The sequence below is a fragment of the Acartia tonsa genome, chromosome 3, assembly GCF_053477335.1.
Source record: "Acartia tonsa isolate MP-2025a chromosome 3, ASM5347733v1, whole genome shotgun sequence".
In the NCBI taxonomy this organism is placed as follows: domain Eukaryota; kingdom Metazoa; phylum Arthropoda; class Copepoda; order Calanoida; family Acartiidae; genus Acartia; species Acartia tonsa.
The window spans coordinates 47,123,930-47,139,384 of NC_137262.1; the positions used below are offsets into that span (position 1 = coordinate 47,123,930).

General features: G+C 31.9%; 2 protein-coding genes across 2 annotated transcripts; both read right to left on the reverse strand.

Moving 5' to 3' along the window:
* Nucleotides 1–206: 206 nt before the first annotated feature.
* On the reverse strand, nt 207–8,083 carry LOC145314391 (nucleolar complex protein 4 homolog B-like). Its single transcript, XM_080154275.1, has 10 exons — nt 7,935–8,083; nt 4,581–4,700; nt 4,308–4,371; nt 3,802–3,901; nt 3,414–3,493; nt 2,969–3,056; nt 2,131–2,200; nt 1,683–1,758; nt 1,106–1,263; nt 207–398 (listed from the first exon to the last, which is right to left on the reverse strand). The coding sequence occupies exons 1-10, from the start codon at nt 8,046–8,048 to the stop codon at nt 222–224; spliced, it is 1,047 nt and encodes a 348-aa protein (XP_080010401.1). The 5' UTR covers nt 8,049–8,083; the 3' UTR covers nt 207–221.
* Nucleotides 8,055–15,220, reverse strand: Adat1 (Adenosine deaminase, tRNA-specific 1). Its single transcript, XM_080154272.1, has 12 exons — nt 15,152–15,220; nt 13,328–13,383; nt 13,176–13,229; nt 12,531–12,643; nt 12,332–12,397; nt 11,788–12,085; nt 11,301–11,400; nt 10,951–11,008; nt 10,585–10,737; nt 8,980–9,079; nt 8,532–8,619; nt 8,055–8,304 (listed from the first exon to the last, which is right to left on the reverse strand). The coding sequence occupies exons 1-12, from the start codon at nt 15,202–15,204 to the stop codon at nt 8,097–8,099; spliced, it is 1,347 nt and encodes a 448-aa protein (XP_080010398.1). The 5' UTR covers nt 15,205–15,220; the 3' UTR covers nt 8,055–8,096.
* Nucleotides 15,221–15,455: the final 235 nt, after the last annotated feature.

A 15,455-nucleotide genomic window follows, 5' to 3' on the forward strand; every position in this document is an offset into this window, starting at 1 on the left:
TTCTACAACATAGGATTTCCTGATAAAGAGGTAAGGGGGAATAAAAAATAAGTGGGAGGGGGAAACAATGAAAAAATAAAAACGCTTCAGCTTAGCTTAGTTTCATGATCGAGAGTTGCGACATTGTTGATAATTTAATCATACTATCTATTATTTTGGTCAAATTCATCCTTAAAAATATTAGAGGAGGGACAAATGGTTGTAGATTAAATTAAGCATCACTATTCACATATGTGACTAACCCAATATTCTTGGTTTAAATAAATCAAATGAATAAATTCCTTAGTCATGAGAATGTATATTCCATTCAGAGATAAGACAGAGATAGCTCCCCCAACATCAAAGCAACCGAGCAGAAAATCCGCCAATAAAACTGGTTTCTCTATCAAATCAATCACCTGAAGTGTAATTAAATAATAATATAGTGGACTGTGTTAGATCTGAAAGCTAAACTATATAAATAATTTCCTGCGTTTTTGTTTTTGGTCCAAAAACCGCAACATAAAAAAATCAAAAAAATCAGTGAGCGAGATTTTAAGACAGATTAAATAGAAAAATGAAATGTCATGTACTTGTAAAAAGGAAGGGATAGAAAATAAAAAAAATGACGAAGACACAATACAGTTGTAAAGAAATTGTAGCTGCAGAAGACTAACTTCTTTTAAAGAGTAGCCACTCTATAACGTTACTAGAAAGTCCGTATGTCCATTTAAAACATGCTGATTTTTTTACTTTTTTGACAACAAATTTCTGTATGTTAAAATTATCGTATTCATCTGATTTTTTGAATACTGATTCCTAATACCACAAGATACAATGTTATAAACGAAGCATCTCTATAATCAAGTTCTAAAACTGCAATTATTTCCTTAAAAAATATCTTGTATTTAGCAAGTTTTGCAACAAATTTACTTACAATATACGGCTTAGGTATTCAATTCAGTACTGACACCCTACAAGTTTTAATGTTCGTTTGTCCTACCATTTCCGAGCTTCGCTTTTATGTATGTTGTCATCCTTGTTTTAAATATAATTTTAGGAAAAAACAGACTGTTTAACACATTATCTCGAAGAGTAGCTCCACTCCTGAGAACCATTTTTCTACCTTTTCATTCAGCATAACCAGAGTTCTCTTGTATTGGGCGATGGTAAAGTTGCACCTCACAAAAGCAATCCAAATATTTCCATAGCTTTTCTTCAATCTGTTCATCTTTACCACGCCTTTACCGATGAACTTGGGTCCCTTACCAAACTGCTCAGGATCTAGAAATTAAAATATTTAAACTGTAAACAGGGCTAATTATGAAATCGTCAATTTTAATGAAAGCAGATAAAATATAAATATATAGTTGGTGATTGTGCGTACGTTTTGAACGTCCATCTCAGTCTGTACTAACAAGAGTGCAGAATTTTTCTCTGATGAAATTTAACATACAATCCAACAGCCCTTTAGGAGCTTTTTTATTATCTAACATTAAGTATACTGTAACTTATATAAAACGCACAGTAGAATGATACCTGTCCGCCTGTCTGTCTGTCTAAAGCTTAAGATCTCTATAACCGCTGAACCGATTGGGATATACTTTTCAGTGAATATACCTACTCCTGTGGTGGTTTTAAGCTATTTTCCTGGGGGCTTAGATCATTTGACTGGATGAAAAATTAAAGGCAAAATAGTTTACCTGGATATTTGTATGCTTCAAGTATTTCAAGAATATTATCAACAAACATTGGACTAGCTTTATTCAAATCCGTACTCTAATCAAGTGGATCAAAAATAATGTATTTGTGGGAATACATGGATATCAGTTGATCAGTTTTACATTGTTGATTAATGTCCAAAATTAAACAACTGCGATTAAATTTACGTGAATTGTTACTTAAGCTGACATTTTATAAAACTGCAGATTCTTAAAATAATGGCGGCTGGGGTACAATTTGTTAAATTATGGGCAGCATCGAATTTGTAATAAATTCTTTTTTATTTCATTACCGTTAACTAAGAAAGTAGAATTATTAGTTTATTTACTTCGGACTTTAATATTAAGACAAGATAAGTAAATTAAAGAGTGGATAGTTATTATAAGGGCGTTTAATAAAAAATATAGGTATTTAATTATTAATCCATTCCTTGATTATTTTCTCCAGTTTTTCAAAGAAATGAACACAAACATCATCGTACATAAAGAACTCGTGAAAACTTAAATACAAAATATTAAATACAATAAACATCAATATTAAATATAATCCGTATACTAAAGTAACAGGATGTTTGTTTGTCTGTATGTCCTTGTATCTGTCTGTGTGTCTGTACCGAAGGATCTTGCTAATCGCTGAACCGATCGGGTTCTGCTTAACAGGGTAGATTAATTTTTTTTAACTAAAATAAAAATTATGAGGGGGGGGGGGGGGTGACAACCCCTCCCCCCCCAAAAAAAAAATTTCAACCCCCCAAAATATTTTTAAAAAATTTTTCTTCTAAAATCTAAAATAAGAAATTGGGTTATCAAATTTGACTACCCCATCCTCAAATGCCCCTAGAGGCCTCTAGAGGCGTAGCCGCTAGTAATAAAATATAGGGAATAACAACCGATTGTCGATCTGTGTAAAATGCCGTCTGAATAAATGCATGTTTAAACAAAAACCAACACTGACAGCTTATTTCTACATTATTACAGTTCTTATCATTTCGATAGCTTGTTCTTTAAAGTGCGCTCAGGTTATATTTTTAGATTGTTTTTTTTTGTTATTTATATTTTGTTAGGTTAGAGTATAAGTTGATGGCAGCCCTAAATGGTAAGGGAACTGCAGGTATAGGTGGGTTAGGCATAGAAAAAAACTGACCTCTTTCCTCATCTTATTGATAAATGTAAAGAAAGATGTTTGTTCAATACTCGATAGGCATTTTGAGGAAAAACACTCAACTTTGTAATTGCACTGTTTTTATTATGTTGTATCTAAATCTTACCTTACAAAGGGAACCTTGGCAGAGCGAGTATGAGAGCAGAAGGCATGCACCAGGCGGGTCAAAATATTCATGCTTCCAACATCCCAATCTAAATTAAAGCATTAAAGAATCGTCCTAATTATCTAAGACTTTCTTGAAGCAGTTCTTACCATGAAAGTCCCTTGTAAAACATATGATATGTTTTTAATATATTGAAAACAAATGGTGGCATGTTAGAATTATCGTTGCAATGTAACTGTGGAAAAAAGTAATTCCTAAGACAATTAGGAAATATGAAAGTAATAATTGTAGCATATGTATCAAATCACATTTATTTTAAGAATTTGCATTTAATCAGTTATTTTAAGAATTTGCATCTTATCTCCCATAAACTTTTTAGTATTTAAAATGAAAAATTCCCATATATTTTAAAAATCTGAAATCATGATAAAACTTAGGTAGGTACCTTTTGGAGTCAAAGAAAAGTTTTGTTCCTTTGCTATGCTCATCAGGGTTCCAACAGCCAAATTAGCTACAGAGGACTTTCTAAAATAAAGATTTTAGTTTACATTTATCCATAGTTCTGTATTTTATACCTACCCATGGATTTGTCTCTAGCTCTGTATTCGAAAATGGAGAACGGTAACAGAAAAAAACGTAAAACCATCCCGAGAGCTAAGTAAAGCTTTTATGTAATGAAGAACTCAATAGGTTCAGTGGTCAGTTAGATTTTATAGCATACAAAAAATCTAATAATAATCTTTAGAGGCATCAATAAAACTTAAAAACTAAAAATTGTAAGTAGTATAATTCTCATACATGATCTATTATTTTAAAAATAATAAGTTAAATACCTATGAAAGATTAGTTCTGTAATTTTGGTGAGAGCGTTATCAATTCTGTCAAACAACCAACGACGATATTTCATCTCTGAAGACTCGTCTTCGCTAGATTCTGAATAAGAAAGTGGTGATAATAGATAGAAATAGGTTTGTTTCATTACCCAGGATTAGAACTATTAATAAATCTTCCAAACTCTTCCTTGGAAAAGCATAAAATTTTTATCGGAGAGAGGGTGGGAGGGAGGAAATTGTCTAATACAACTGCGTCTATTATTTACCCCCCCCCCCCTGCAGAGCATTAACCGTGTTTTCTTGGACTGTTCTAATAATAGATAATATTGAAGAAAAAATTAAATAATTTGGTTAGGTATCTGATTAAATAAGTTCAGGTTATGTAGGGCTGAGGTAAGCTGGACAGAGGAATGCTTAACTTTAATACATAGTTAGGAATTCCACACAAATATAATTTTGTCTCAGATGTATTATGAAAATAAATAGGTATAAAAAATGTGCATTACCTGGTCCTGAAGGCCTTTTGATTTGATTCTTTTGAATAAGGGTCATCACAATTCTTTTGATAGACTTAAAAACAAATATTTTGTTACCAAAAGAGGATACCTAGATACTCAGTGTTTTTGCAATTCCAAATTTAATGACTCAAAAAAATAGAACTTTCCCCAGTTACTCATTTTTTAGTTTTCATAATTAACCATACCTATGCTTTGCTATATTATATATATTTGCAGGATTGAAAAATGATTTCATTAAAAAATAACTATCTTTTAACATACCTCTATGGCAGCCGAGGCTACGGGCGAAGGTTCTGACAAATCCAGGTTGCCAATAATATCGACCAAGCAATTGGCATTCTTCCGGTCAGCCAGAAATTCACCTGCTTTTGCACGGATTTCCTATATAAGAAAATTAATACCTATGGTGCATTATTTGCCAAATGTACCACTTTTCTGCACTACCTCTCCGATTTTGTTAATACTCTATATTTTGGTCCGTTGGGTCATTCAAGGATGCTGGATGGCCAAAAAAAAGTTTCAGAGTCCCTGGATGTCTAGATATCTAGCTATCTATGAAGGTAGGTAACAAAAATGTAAAAAACACCCATTTTTTCACAATTTTAAAAATTAATTTTTTCATCAATCTTACATCCAATCTATACATTTTATACACCAAAATGATCGTTTATTCATGTAAAAAGCGCACATAATGCTATTTTGGCCAAAACTCTAATTTTACAGGGTGTCCAACAAAAAGTGTATTTTGGATATCTAGCGTAATACCCAAAATACCTGTCCGAAAAAAATCATTTTTTTTGGCTTAAATCCTGTGTTTTATCTGTGTGCATATGTGGTATATAACGGTTCGGACCACCCGGGACTATAAGGTTGTCAAATTTCACTTTGGGACACCCTGTAAATGTGATTTTTGCGTCTGTAGAGCTAAAACTTGGTCCAAATTGGCTATTTTTTTCAAATTACTCTAATATGAGTCTTAGTATGTTTGGCCATAGTGTTTTCTGACCAGATCAATATTTTCATATTTTTTGGACACCCTGTATTTTCAAAAAAAGAGAAAAAAATTTTTTGTTTTTTTTTAAATTTTTTTTCTATTTTTAAGTTACTTAAAACTGTCATATAGATACAGATTTTGACTAATAACAATAATATTTGCCTATTTTACAATTTTTTACACTTTTAGGACACCCTGTGCATGTTTTTGAAAAATGATGGTTTTTGCCCATTTTTGGGGGGAAGGAGTCGTTTTAGGGCCATAGACTATTTCTTCATTTTTGTAGAACTTTTCAAGACACATCATTTGTTATTTATGCAAAAACCGCAAAAACCGAACCGTTTTGCCGTTATTCACCGCCAAAGGCAGAATTTTTTACGTTTTTTGCCGTTCCCGAGGTTGTAATGGGCATTTGTGGTAAGAAGACGTTGATTTATCAAGATAACTGTGAAATACTTTTATTTAGGTAATTTAATTTACTAAATTTCATATTAAGTAAAATTTTTTGTGCAGCTAACCGTTTTTCGTCAAGATGGATTTCAATTGTTAAAACAAGAAAATTAAGTGAATATAACATAAATAATTGCTATAACATAAGTGATTAAAGAAACATAAATCATGTGCATTTGAAATTCCTTTTGACAAAAATCGGTTGGATATACAAAAAAATTTACTTCACATGAAATTTAGTAAATTAAAATGCCTAAATAAAAGTATTTCACAGTTATCTTGATAAATCAACGTCTTCTTACCACAAATGCCCATTACAACCTCGGGAACGGCAAAAAACGTAAAAAATTCTGCCTTTGGCGGTGAATAACGGCAAAACGGTTCGGTTTTTGCGGTTTTTGCATAAATAACAAATGATGTGTCTTGAAAAGTTCTACAAAAATGAAGAAATAGTCTATGGCCCTAAAACGACTCCTTCCCCCCAAAAATGGGCAAAAACCATCATTTTTCAAAAACATGCACAGGGTGTCCTAAAAGTGTAAAAAATTGTAAAATAGGCAAATATTATTGTTATTAGTCAAAATCTGTATCTATATGACAGTTTTAAGTAACTTAAAAATAGAAAAAAAATTTAAAAAAAAACAAAAAATTTTTTTCTCTTTTTTTGAAAATACAGGGTGTCCAAAAAATATGAAAATATTGATCTGGTCAGAAAACACTATGGCCAAACATACTAAGACTCATATTAGAGTAATTTGAAAAAAATAGCCAATTTGGACCAAGTTTTAGCTCTACAGACGCAAAAATCACATTTACAGGGTGTCCCAAAGTGAAATTTGACAACCTTATAGTCCCGGGTGGTCCGAACCGTTATATACCACATATGCACACAGATAAAACACAGGATTTAAGCCAAAAAAAATGATTTTTTTCGGACAGGTATTTTGGGTATTACGCTAGATATCCAAAATACACTTTTTGTTGGACACCCTGTAAAATTAGAGTTTTGGCCAAAATAGCATTATGTGCGCTTTTTACATGAATAAACGATCATTTTGGTGTATAAAATGTATAGATTGGATGTAAGATTGATGAAAAAATTAATTTTTAAAATTGTGAAAAAATGGGTGTTTTTTACATTTTTGTTACCTACCTTCATAGATAGCTAGATATCTAGACATCCAGGGACTCTGAAACTTTTTTTTGGCCATCCAGCATCCTTGAATGACCCAACGGACCAAAATATAGAGTATTAACAAAATCGGAGAGGTAGTGCAGAAAAGTGGTACATTTGGCAAATAATGCACCCTATATAAAAGAAATTAAAATGCTATTTTATACCAAAGCAGTTACATAAATTGAAAAAACTAAGTCATTTAATAGTATCGAGGAAAAACCAATAAGATTAAAGATAACGCAGGGATAAGGTGGCCGATAAATTGATTTACATCCCAAATGCTGATGCATAAAATTTCCCCGCATGTACATTACAATTAGTGGTTGAAACGTTTGTACACTCAACTCAACAAAAATTCAAGTCCCAAAGTTGTCAAGCCAAAGAATAAGAAAACTTTATTATTAAACTGTGGGGACTAGTGCAATAAACAGCCCAGTGTCCACTCGCTCCCTGAGATAATGCATAAAACATTTCACCAAATAATACTAGAATCAAATGTGACAAGTCAAGGGGGGCAACGGTCCTGACACTTTTGCGTAAAAAGTGATTATAGGCTTTGACTTTGGAATGAAGGGATAGATTATTTCACAAAAAAAGTATCTTTTTGGGATGTAGTTTTCCTATTTTAAATTTTTTTTTGGATTTGGCTCTGAACAGGTAAAAATGAAAAAAAAATTTTTTTTTTGAACAGTTAAAAGTTAGGTTATAAAACAAAATATGCATCTTTTTGAATATTATTTACATATTTAAAGATAAAAGATGCATGTTTTGTTTTATAGGTTGAACTCTAACTCTTCAAAAAAAAAATTTCTTCATCTTTTCCTGTCCAGAGACAACCTGGAGGCCAAATCCAAATTTTTATAAAAATAGGAAAACTACATCCCAAAAGGAAACTTTTTTATAAAATAATCTATACTCTCACTCCAAAGACAAAGCCTATTACACTGTGTCAGAACCGCTGCCCCCATTAATGTGGTCTTGTCATCAAACTTACCGCAGCAGCTGGATTATCTGGTTTTGACAACTTTCTTAATTTGCTTAGATTCCTTTTAGTTACTTCTTGAGCATTTGGTAGCTCTCCATCATACTTTCTCTTATTCTTTCCCATTCTAAGTCTGAAATATTAAAAATAAAAATGCACATTTGTTGTTAAATATCATGAATTTTCTATAGGAAAATTGTACAAAGAGTCACTCTTAGACGGCCATGTTTTCATTTCCTTTTTGAATTTCTGTTTTTGATTGTTGTACTCATTGGATAATAGTTTTAATGTTTTATAATTTTTAATATTTGGATTTGTTTCCTTGTTATTATAACAGTTGTCAGTTTTGTTTATGTTTAGTTTTTCTAAGATTTGAAGAGATCTAAACAAGCAACAATTTATGATATATTTGGTAAATATTAAAATTCTAAAGTAGGTTTAAAACTCTACCTTTCTCAAAAACCATTACCGAAATGTCTACCTATGCTTCAAAATATATCTTACACGCTTTTTTTCGCCTTTGGGTATAGAATATTCCAATGTTTAATAAGGGGGGAAGGACTAAAAAAAAAAATAAAATTATTATTAATCAAAAAATGTCATAAATTCCTGGAGGCAAGTTTTCTTTGACAGATACTCGACCAAGATTTTGGATTATCCATCCGTTTCTTTGCCCAGCCTTGCCGTAGTCCTGTACCTGTATAAAATTAATCTCATAAGAAATTCCTACATTTGGTGACAATTAATATATCAGAGAATGTTTGAGATGACAATTTCACTCTTGAAGTAAAGCCATAGTATAGTAGTCAGGGATCTTAAGGGATAAGAAATTGGACAATAAATTGTTAAATAAATAGAATTGTTTTGACAATATTGATTTTTATTCAACTAATCATAATTCAATTTGAGTAGGTATCTAAAGTTTATCATTATAATCCAATTATATTTTTCGCCAATTATTCTTACTACAGTGCATTCTATAGAATTTAAATATCTCACTTCGATCCCATCAACTAGCTGACGAGAACAAGCGAATGTGTTGTAATTATTGACTTACCTCCGACATACGTCTCCCTTATAGATTGAGCACCAGTAACCAATAAAGAGCTATCAGGACAAGGTACTTTGTCGTCACTTTTACAATCTACAAACTCTTCCTGAAAATATTTGTAATAAATTCAACATTAGATTTAATAAAATTAGTTTTTATCAGGGATAAGGGATGGGAAACCTGACCGAAAATTAGGTCTCAGCCTCCTTTTAAAAGTGATGGGGCAACTTTTCTTTTTTGCCTATAAAATCAACTCATTTCCCCCAGTTCCTCATTGGCTGTAGGCCAATATCCAATAGCCTGAAACTTGCTTTTAGCATTAACCAATTAATTAATAACAAACGCGTCCCCCAGTTCATTATTGGCTAAATTAATTCAACCAAACATAAATTTCTGCTATTAGAAAGACAACAATGGAAACTTTCTGCTATCAGATTGACAACAATATATATGACGTTCAATCACATCAACTTATTATTAAATTTACACATTAATAAATGTCCATATAGCAAAACATAAATTGAGAGATCGTTTTTTGAAGACTGAGTAGGATTCAACATTTTATACTTTAGAACAATGTGAAAAACTCATGTCTTTAGACAATTTAAAAGTTACATTTCATGTGGAATTGATAACCCATCTAAATGATCACAAATACAAAACTAGTTCAATATGTAAATAAAAGTGTACTGTGTTTTGTTAAAAAAAAAATTTCATTAATTTTGGTAAAAGTTATTGCACACTTAATTGAACTTTTCTGTTAATATTTAACGTAAAATAAATTTTTTTTAAATTCTTAATTTATATGTTTGCTATGGAACAATTAGTTGATAGAATGTTACCCATGTACTTATTCAATTCTACTTAATTTATTTATTAAAGCTGGGGAGCTAAAGCGGTGTTTATTTCTATATACAAATTTTGGGGTGAAGTAGATCCCCCCTTAAAATGTTTGAAAATAAATCAGATTTAACCATCTTAAAATTTTTTTTTTTTTAAATGGGGGGGGGGAGTTGGCGAAGTAATAATGGGAATTCTACTTAAAGCCACTAACATATTGGTTCTTTGAAAAGTTTTTATTATATTTTATGATAGGTGAAATCAACTACCTGAATTGTATTCTATACTTTTTTTCTTTGCATTCATATAATAGCTATTTCATCATTGTTCATAGTTTTCAAATCTAACTACTGCGTCATCCCGAAACTAGTTTTTTAGGCCTAGTTGAAAATAGGCCTGGAATAATATTTTCTTACGTTTCCCATCCCTTATCCCTGGTTTTTATGAAAACATATGCCTCTTTAAAAGTAAAAAAAATACCTACTGTCCTTTCGTCTACAGACAAAAAGGGGATCGGAAGGATAATACAAGTGTTATTTGGTACAAATTTATTAGCTCTATCATTCATATTTCATTTCGTATCTTTGCGAAATACTTCTTTAGCAGAAAGGGGTATTTTACAATTAGGTTTTCCATATATTTTGATCTGGAAATATTTTTCGTTTACCAATCTCAACTAAGATTTTCTTCTCAACATTATCAATATTAGGACTGTTGATAGTGTTTAACTTTCTGTTAAATAAAAAGTTTTACTTTGGTACATAAACTTACCTCGTTATAATTGAAAACTTGAATAGTATGTTTCTGAGTTGAGCATCTTTTATTAAAAGCTCTATGACAAGCCTCCATATTAAAACAGGTTGAACCAATTGTAATACTAGTTAGATAGATATTCTCTTCCAATACATTTGATAATAGTGAGCCCTAAAATTAAGAATTACATTGAAACATATATGCATGATATTTCAATAGTAAGTAAACCCAGGTAAAAGGAAATAAATTATATATAGCCATGCTTAGACACTAGACAGGTTTCCTCAAAAAAGACGTTTTCATTAATTGGCATTATTAGGAATAAACTATACCTATAAGGTCACATACCTATTCAAATATATTATAATGAAAATATTAACTTACTTGTATTCCCACATTGTTCCATTTTAATATTTTATCACTGCAAGATAATGATAACGTCCTAAAATAATATTTTAATAACACGGATCTGTAAGACATAAAATAAGACAAGTATCTCTGAAACAAATACTTTTTGGGTGCAAATAATATCAAATTTTTACTACTACCAATTTGTGGATTCTTTTAAAATATTTTTTTTGTCATACTTCAACATAATTTCAATAAAGAAGAAGCGAAGAATTATATAAAAACTAAAGTACATCTCTTTCTTAGAATATAATTTTCTAGGTAACTATATACCCATCTTATCGACCATGTTCTATTCTTGTATTTGTAACTTTAAATAGACTAACCTGTCACCCCTGCCGGGTTTAGTCCTAACTTGCCCAACCACATGATATTCTAAACCTTCCCCTGCGGGGTCTTTTACACTTCCTTCTACACATTTTGCGCCTATTAAAATTAAGAATTGTCAAAAAAAGTTTTTATATTCATTTTGAACTCCTCCTTATAAATTAGATTTTTTTTTCTATATAAGTGCAGCAATGCAAGGAGAGAGAAGCATAGGGGGGTTTTATTACACTGGTCTTCAAAGTTTTAAATTAATATTCTTATTCGTTGGCTTCACAACTTTGCGGACTTTTGTGTATCATCATTGGGAGTATACATAAATTTATCGGCCAATGTCTTATCCCTGGAGATCCATGGCGTCAATGTCATACTTCAGGGCACAAAATCAGGCACAACTTATTCCACTGAAAAGGGTTGGTTGTATGATGGTGGGTGTGCAGTCATTTAACACGGGCCACGCCAAACAGTAATGAAATATTTTCTGAATACCTGTTCTATTCAAATCATTAGCGTATCTTGATTCGGACAACAAAGTTTTTTCAATATCACTTTCTTTGTTTTCTGTTTTATCAATTTTATTTGGAGTATCTTCAACATTATCATTGCTTTGCTTAAACTTCTTTAGAGGTGGTTCATTATTTTCAGTACCATTTGTGTTATTTTCAACTGGTATAGATTGTTCATCTTGCAAATGATTTTGATCTTTTGTGATAGGGAAAATTGTAGCGTCTCCGCAGGGTGGAAAAGAACTGTACATGTGAAACTTGATCTCTGGCTTTAATTTTACCTGTAAAAAGATTCTTTAAAGTGTTATGAACAGCGAATTATATCGATATTTCAGTGGATCCTTTTTTTATTCATAAGTCCTTAATAAAATTTGAAAGTATGCTAATTTCTTTCATTTTATTTAAAACTTAGAATAAATAGTAGATTATTTTGGGCAGCTAAGCCAAACTATAAAACGAAAGTAAGTCCGTCTTGTTTTAAATTTAATACCCTAGAAATAATCATGGTTGTAAATAAAAAAGATTACCTTACCCTCGGTGATAAAATTGAGATATTTGGAGGCATCCTGATTAAGATTACTTAATATTTCACCCTGAAAAATTGCAATTTAAATTATCAAAATGTATGATGAGCAGTTTTTAATGTGATTACTTTATTGACATTTTATGATTATGAATTTGACATTCATTTCAACATATTTGAAATATGGTAGATTTTACTTATACCTGGATCCAATAAATAAGGCCTCTTCTGGCCAGAACCTCAGCATGGCAGTCATTAAGTACGACTCCAGGGATCTTAGCTCCAATCCTCTCTGGACCACTCAAACATTTAGTACCTGTAGAACACAAGGATGAAATGAATTGTTTCTACCTAATAAAAAAGCTAAAAATATTCAACATTTTAAGCTTTATATCAATAAAGTACATGAAAACAAATAAAGCACAGTAAAATCTGTTTATGATAATTTTCGCGCCAAAACAATACAAGGAGTGTTGCGGAGCCGGAGCTGGGAGCCGCCATATTTTGCTGGTGCCGTAATTTTCGTTAAAAAACGGCTCCGGACTAGATAAATAAAGAGATTTTTTATAAATTATAATTTTGTAACTCTGTTTTGTCATGTGCAAATGCCCCTTTTAAGTTTTTCAAGACCATTTTTATCAAAAATTGAAATTTTAAAACCTTCAAAAGTCAAAAATAGAAGTGGGAAAAAAATATGTCGAGTTTTTATTGATTTTAGGTCGGAGCTGGAGCCGCCATCATCACAGACGGCTCCACGGAGCCGGAACCGGAGCCGCACCAAAATCAAACGGCTCCGCAAAGCTGAATACAAGAAAAATATTATTTAGAATATTGTAGACTAAAAATACCTGTAGCTAAAGAAATCACTTCTAACTTGTCTTCGAATTCCATCACTATTCCAACTAAAAGAGAATAATATAAGTTAATATCTTGCTTTGTCCAAAAAGATATTTCAATAATTTTAAATAAGAATAAATTTTGAATAAATTGTAATTTTTACCCAAAACTGTCCATTGTCCAGTTTGAGGCTTTCCCTGTCTCGGAGATTCCTTGTATCTAAATCACATTTCAAATATTGCTACAGGGGTGTATATTCTGCACAAGATTTTTTTTTTCCCCCTGCTACAAAAGGGGGGGGGCGAAAGTGACACTTTTTGAAACCAAAACTAAAAGTCAAAGGAACTCAACTAAAAAAAGAGTTACAGGTCTGACATTTTGCATGGCAGTTGCTTTATAGGGGTACAATATGGAACTGTGAAGAAACTGCGGCGCAACCGCCGAAAACCGCCGAGAAAAGGCAACAAAAATTACGGCGGGAAACGGCGGTTTTCGGCGGTTGCGCCGCCGTTTCTTTACAGTTCCATATTGTACCCCTATAAAGCAACTGCCATGCAAAATCTCAGACCTGTAACCCTTTTTTTAGTTGAGTTCCTTTGTTCACTCTTAGTTTTGGTTTCAAAAAGTGTCACTTTCGCCCCCCCCCTTTTTTATTTTTCTTCCCCCCTAGTTTTTTCTCACCAAGTAGGGGGAAAATGGAAAAATATTTAAAGAACTCTATATTTTCTTTATTTTATCCCCCCTACCACATATTTTTAAAAGTTTTTTCACCAAGGAGGGGGGGGGGGGGAAATGGAAAAAATGTTTTCAGTTTTCTTAATTTTTACATTTTTTTTCCCTCCAACCACTTATTTTTTATTTCCCCCCCCCCCCCCTGAGCAGGGGATCCCATGTAGAATATACACCCCTGTATTGCTATAACCTATTTTTAAAAGTGAAGCTTTTCTATAATTAGGGTCGGCCCGTCCGTACGTCCGTCCGTAACGGATAGCATTTTCGTTAATTTAGGCATGGTAGAATTGTCCTATCGATTTCAAACTTTGCATGGTGATACTTTAGCAGTTAGATACGATTTAGAAAGCGTAGCAACTCTATAATCATTACCAGAATGTCCGTACGTCCATTTTAAACATGTCGATTTTTTTACTTTTTTAACAACAAATTTTCATGTGATCTAATCATCCGATTGATCTGATTTTTGGTATATTAATTCCTGGGACAACAAAGTATAATGTTATTAGCGAAGCAACTCTATAATCAAGTCCTAAAAATGTAAGAATGTCCATAAAAATTATCCTGTATCCAGCAGTTTTTTAACAAATTTTACTTACAATTAAAAATTTAAAAATCCTTTTAAAATATTGCTAGAATCCGGAATCCGCCAAAAATAAGAACCCGGAATCCGCCACTTTTTTTGACGGATTCTTTAAAAATCCGGAATCCGAATCCGGCCCAAGAATTCGACGGATTACCATCACTAGTTCTGACACTATACAAATGTTAATGTCCGTTTGTCCTACCGTTTCAGTGCTTCGCTTTTATGATGTTGTCATCCTTGTTCTTTAAGTATTATGTATGTAATCTTCAAGTTTAACATGAAAATCTTAGTAGAAAGTTTAAAATGGCTTAGCATTAAAGAAACGGACTAGAGGAGGCAGTAACGAAAGAAATCTCCACCACTTGGGGCAGGTCGCTGTCTGGATTATATATCTAAACTTATAATTTATTGTCTCTGCTTTCCTTTTTGGAAATAATGGAGTTCTTAATTAAATTGCCTCATCTCTTTTACCACCCCAAAAATAGAGGGGATACCCCCCAAAAAAGGGACGAGACACCTCTAGAAAAAAGAAAGAAGACACTTCCAAAAAAAGGGAGAGGTCACCTACAAATGAAGTTATGGGCCACCCTAGGGGAACTGAGGAACTATAAACTAATGCATGATTTGGGCTGCAAATAATATTTGAAATAAATATTTCTAAAAACATACTTTTTAAGACACAAGCCAGCAATTTTCTTATAATCCGTCACCATTTTTTTCATTTCATTGATATTCCAATATCTGAAAATTTTACATACAAGGTCAAGTAATTATAAACTTAAATCTATCATTATTTTTTTTGTTTCATTTTGGTTTTAATACAATATTAATATTTGGAGGTCAAATACGATACAAAGTGATAACAGTCATAGTATAGTTCAATAATTCATCACATTAATAAATAATAATTAAAGAGTAGCTGTGCTACTGAAAGGGGTTATCTTTACAATACATCATATTACAAGATAAAAAG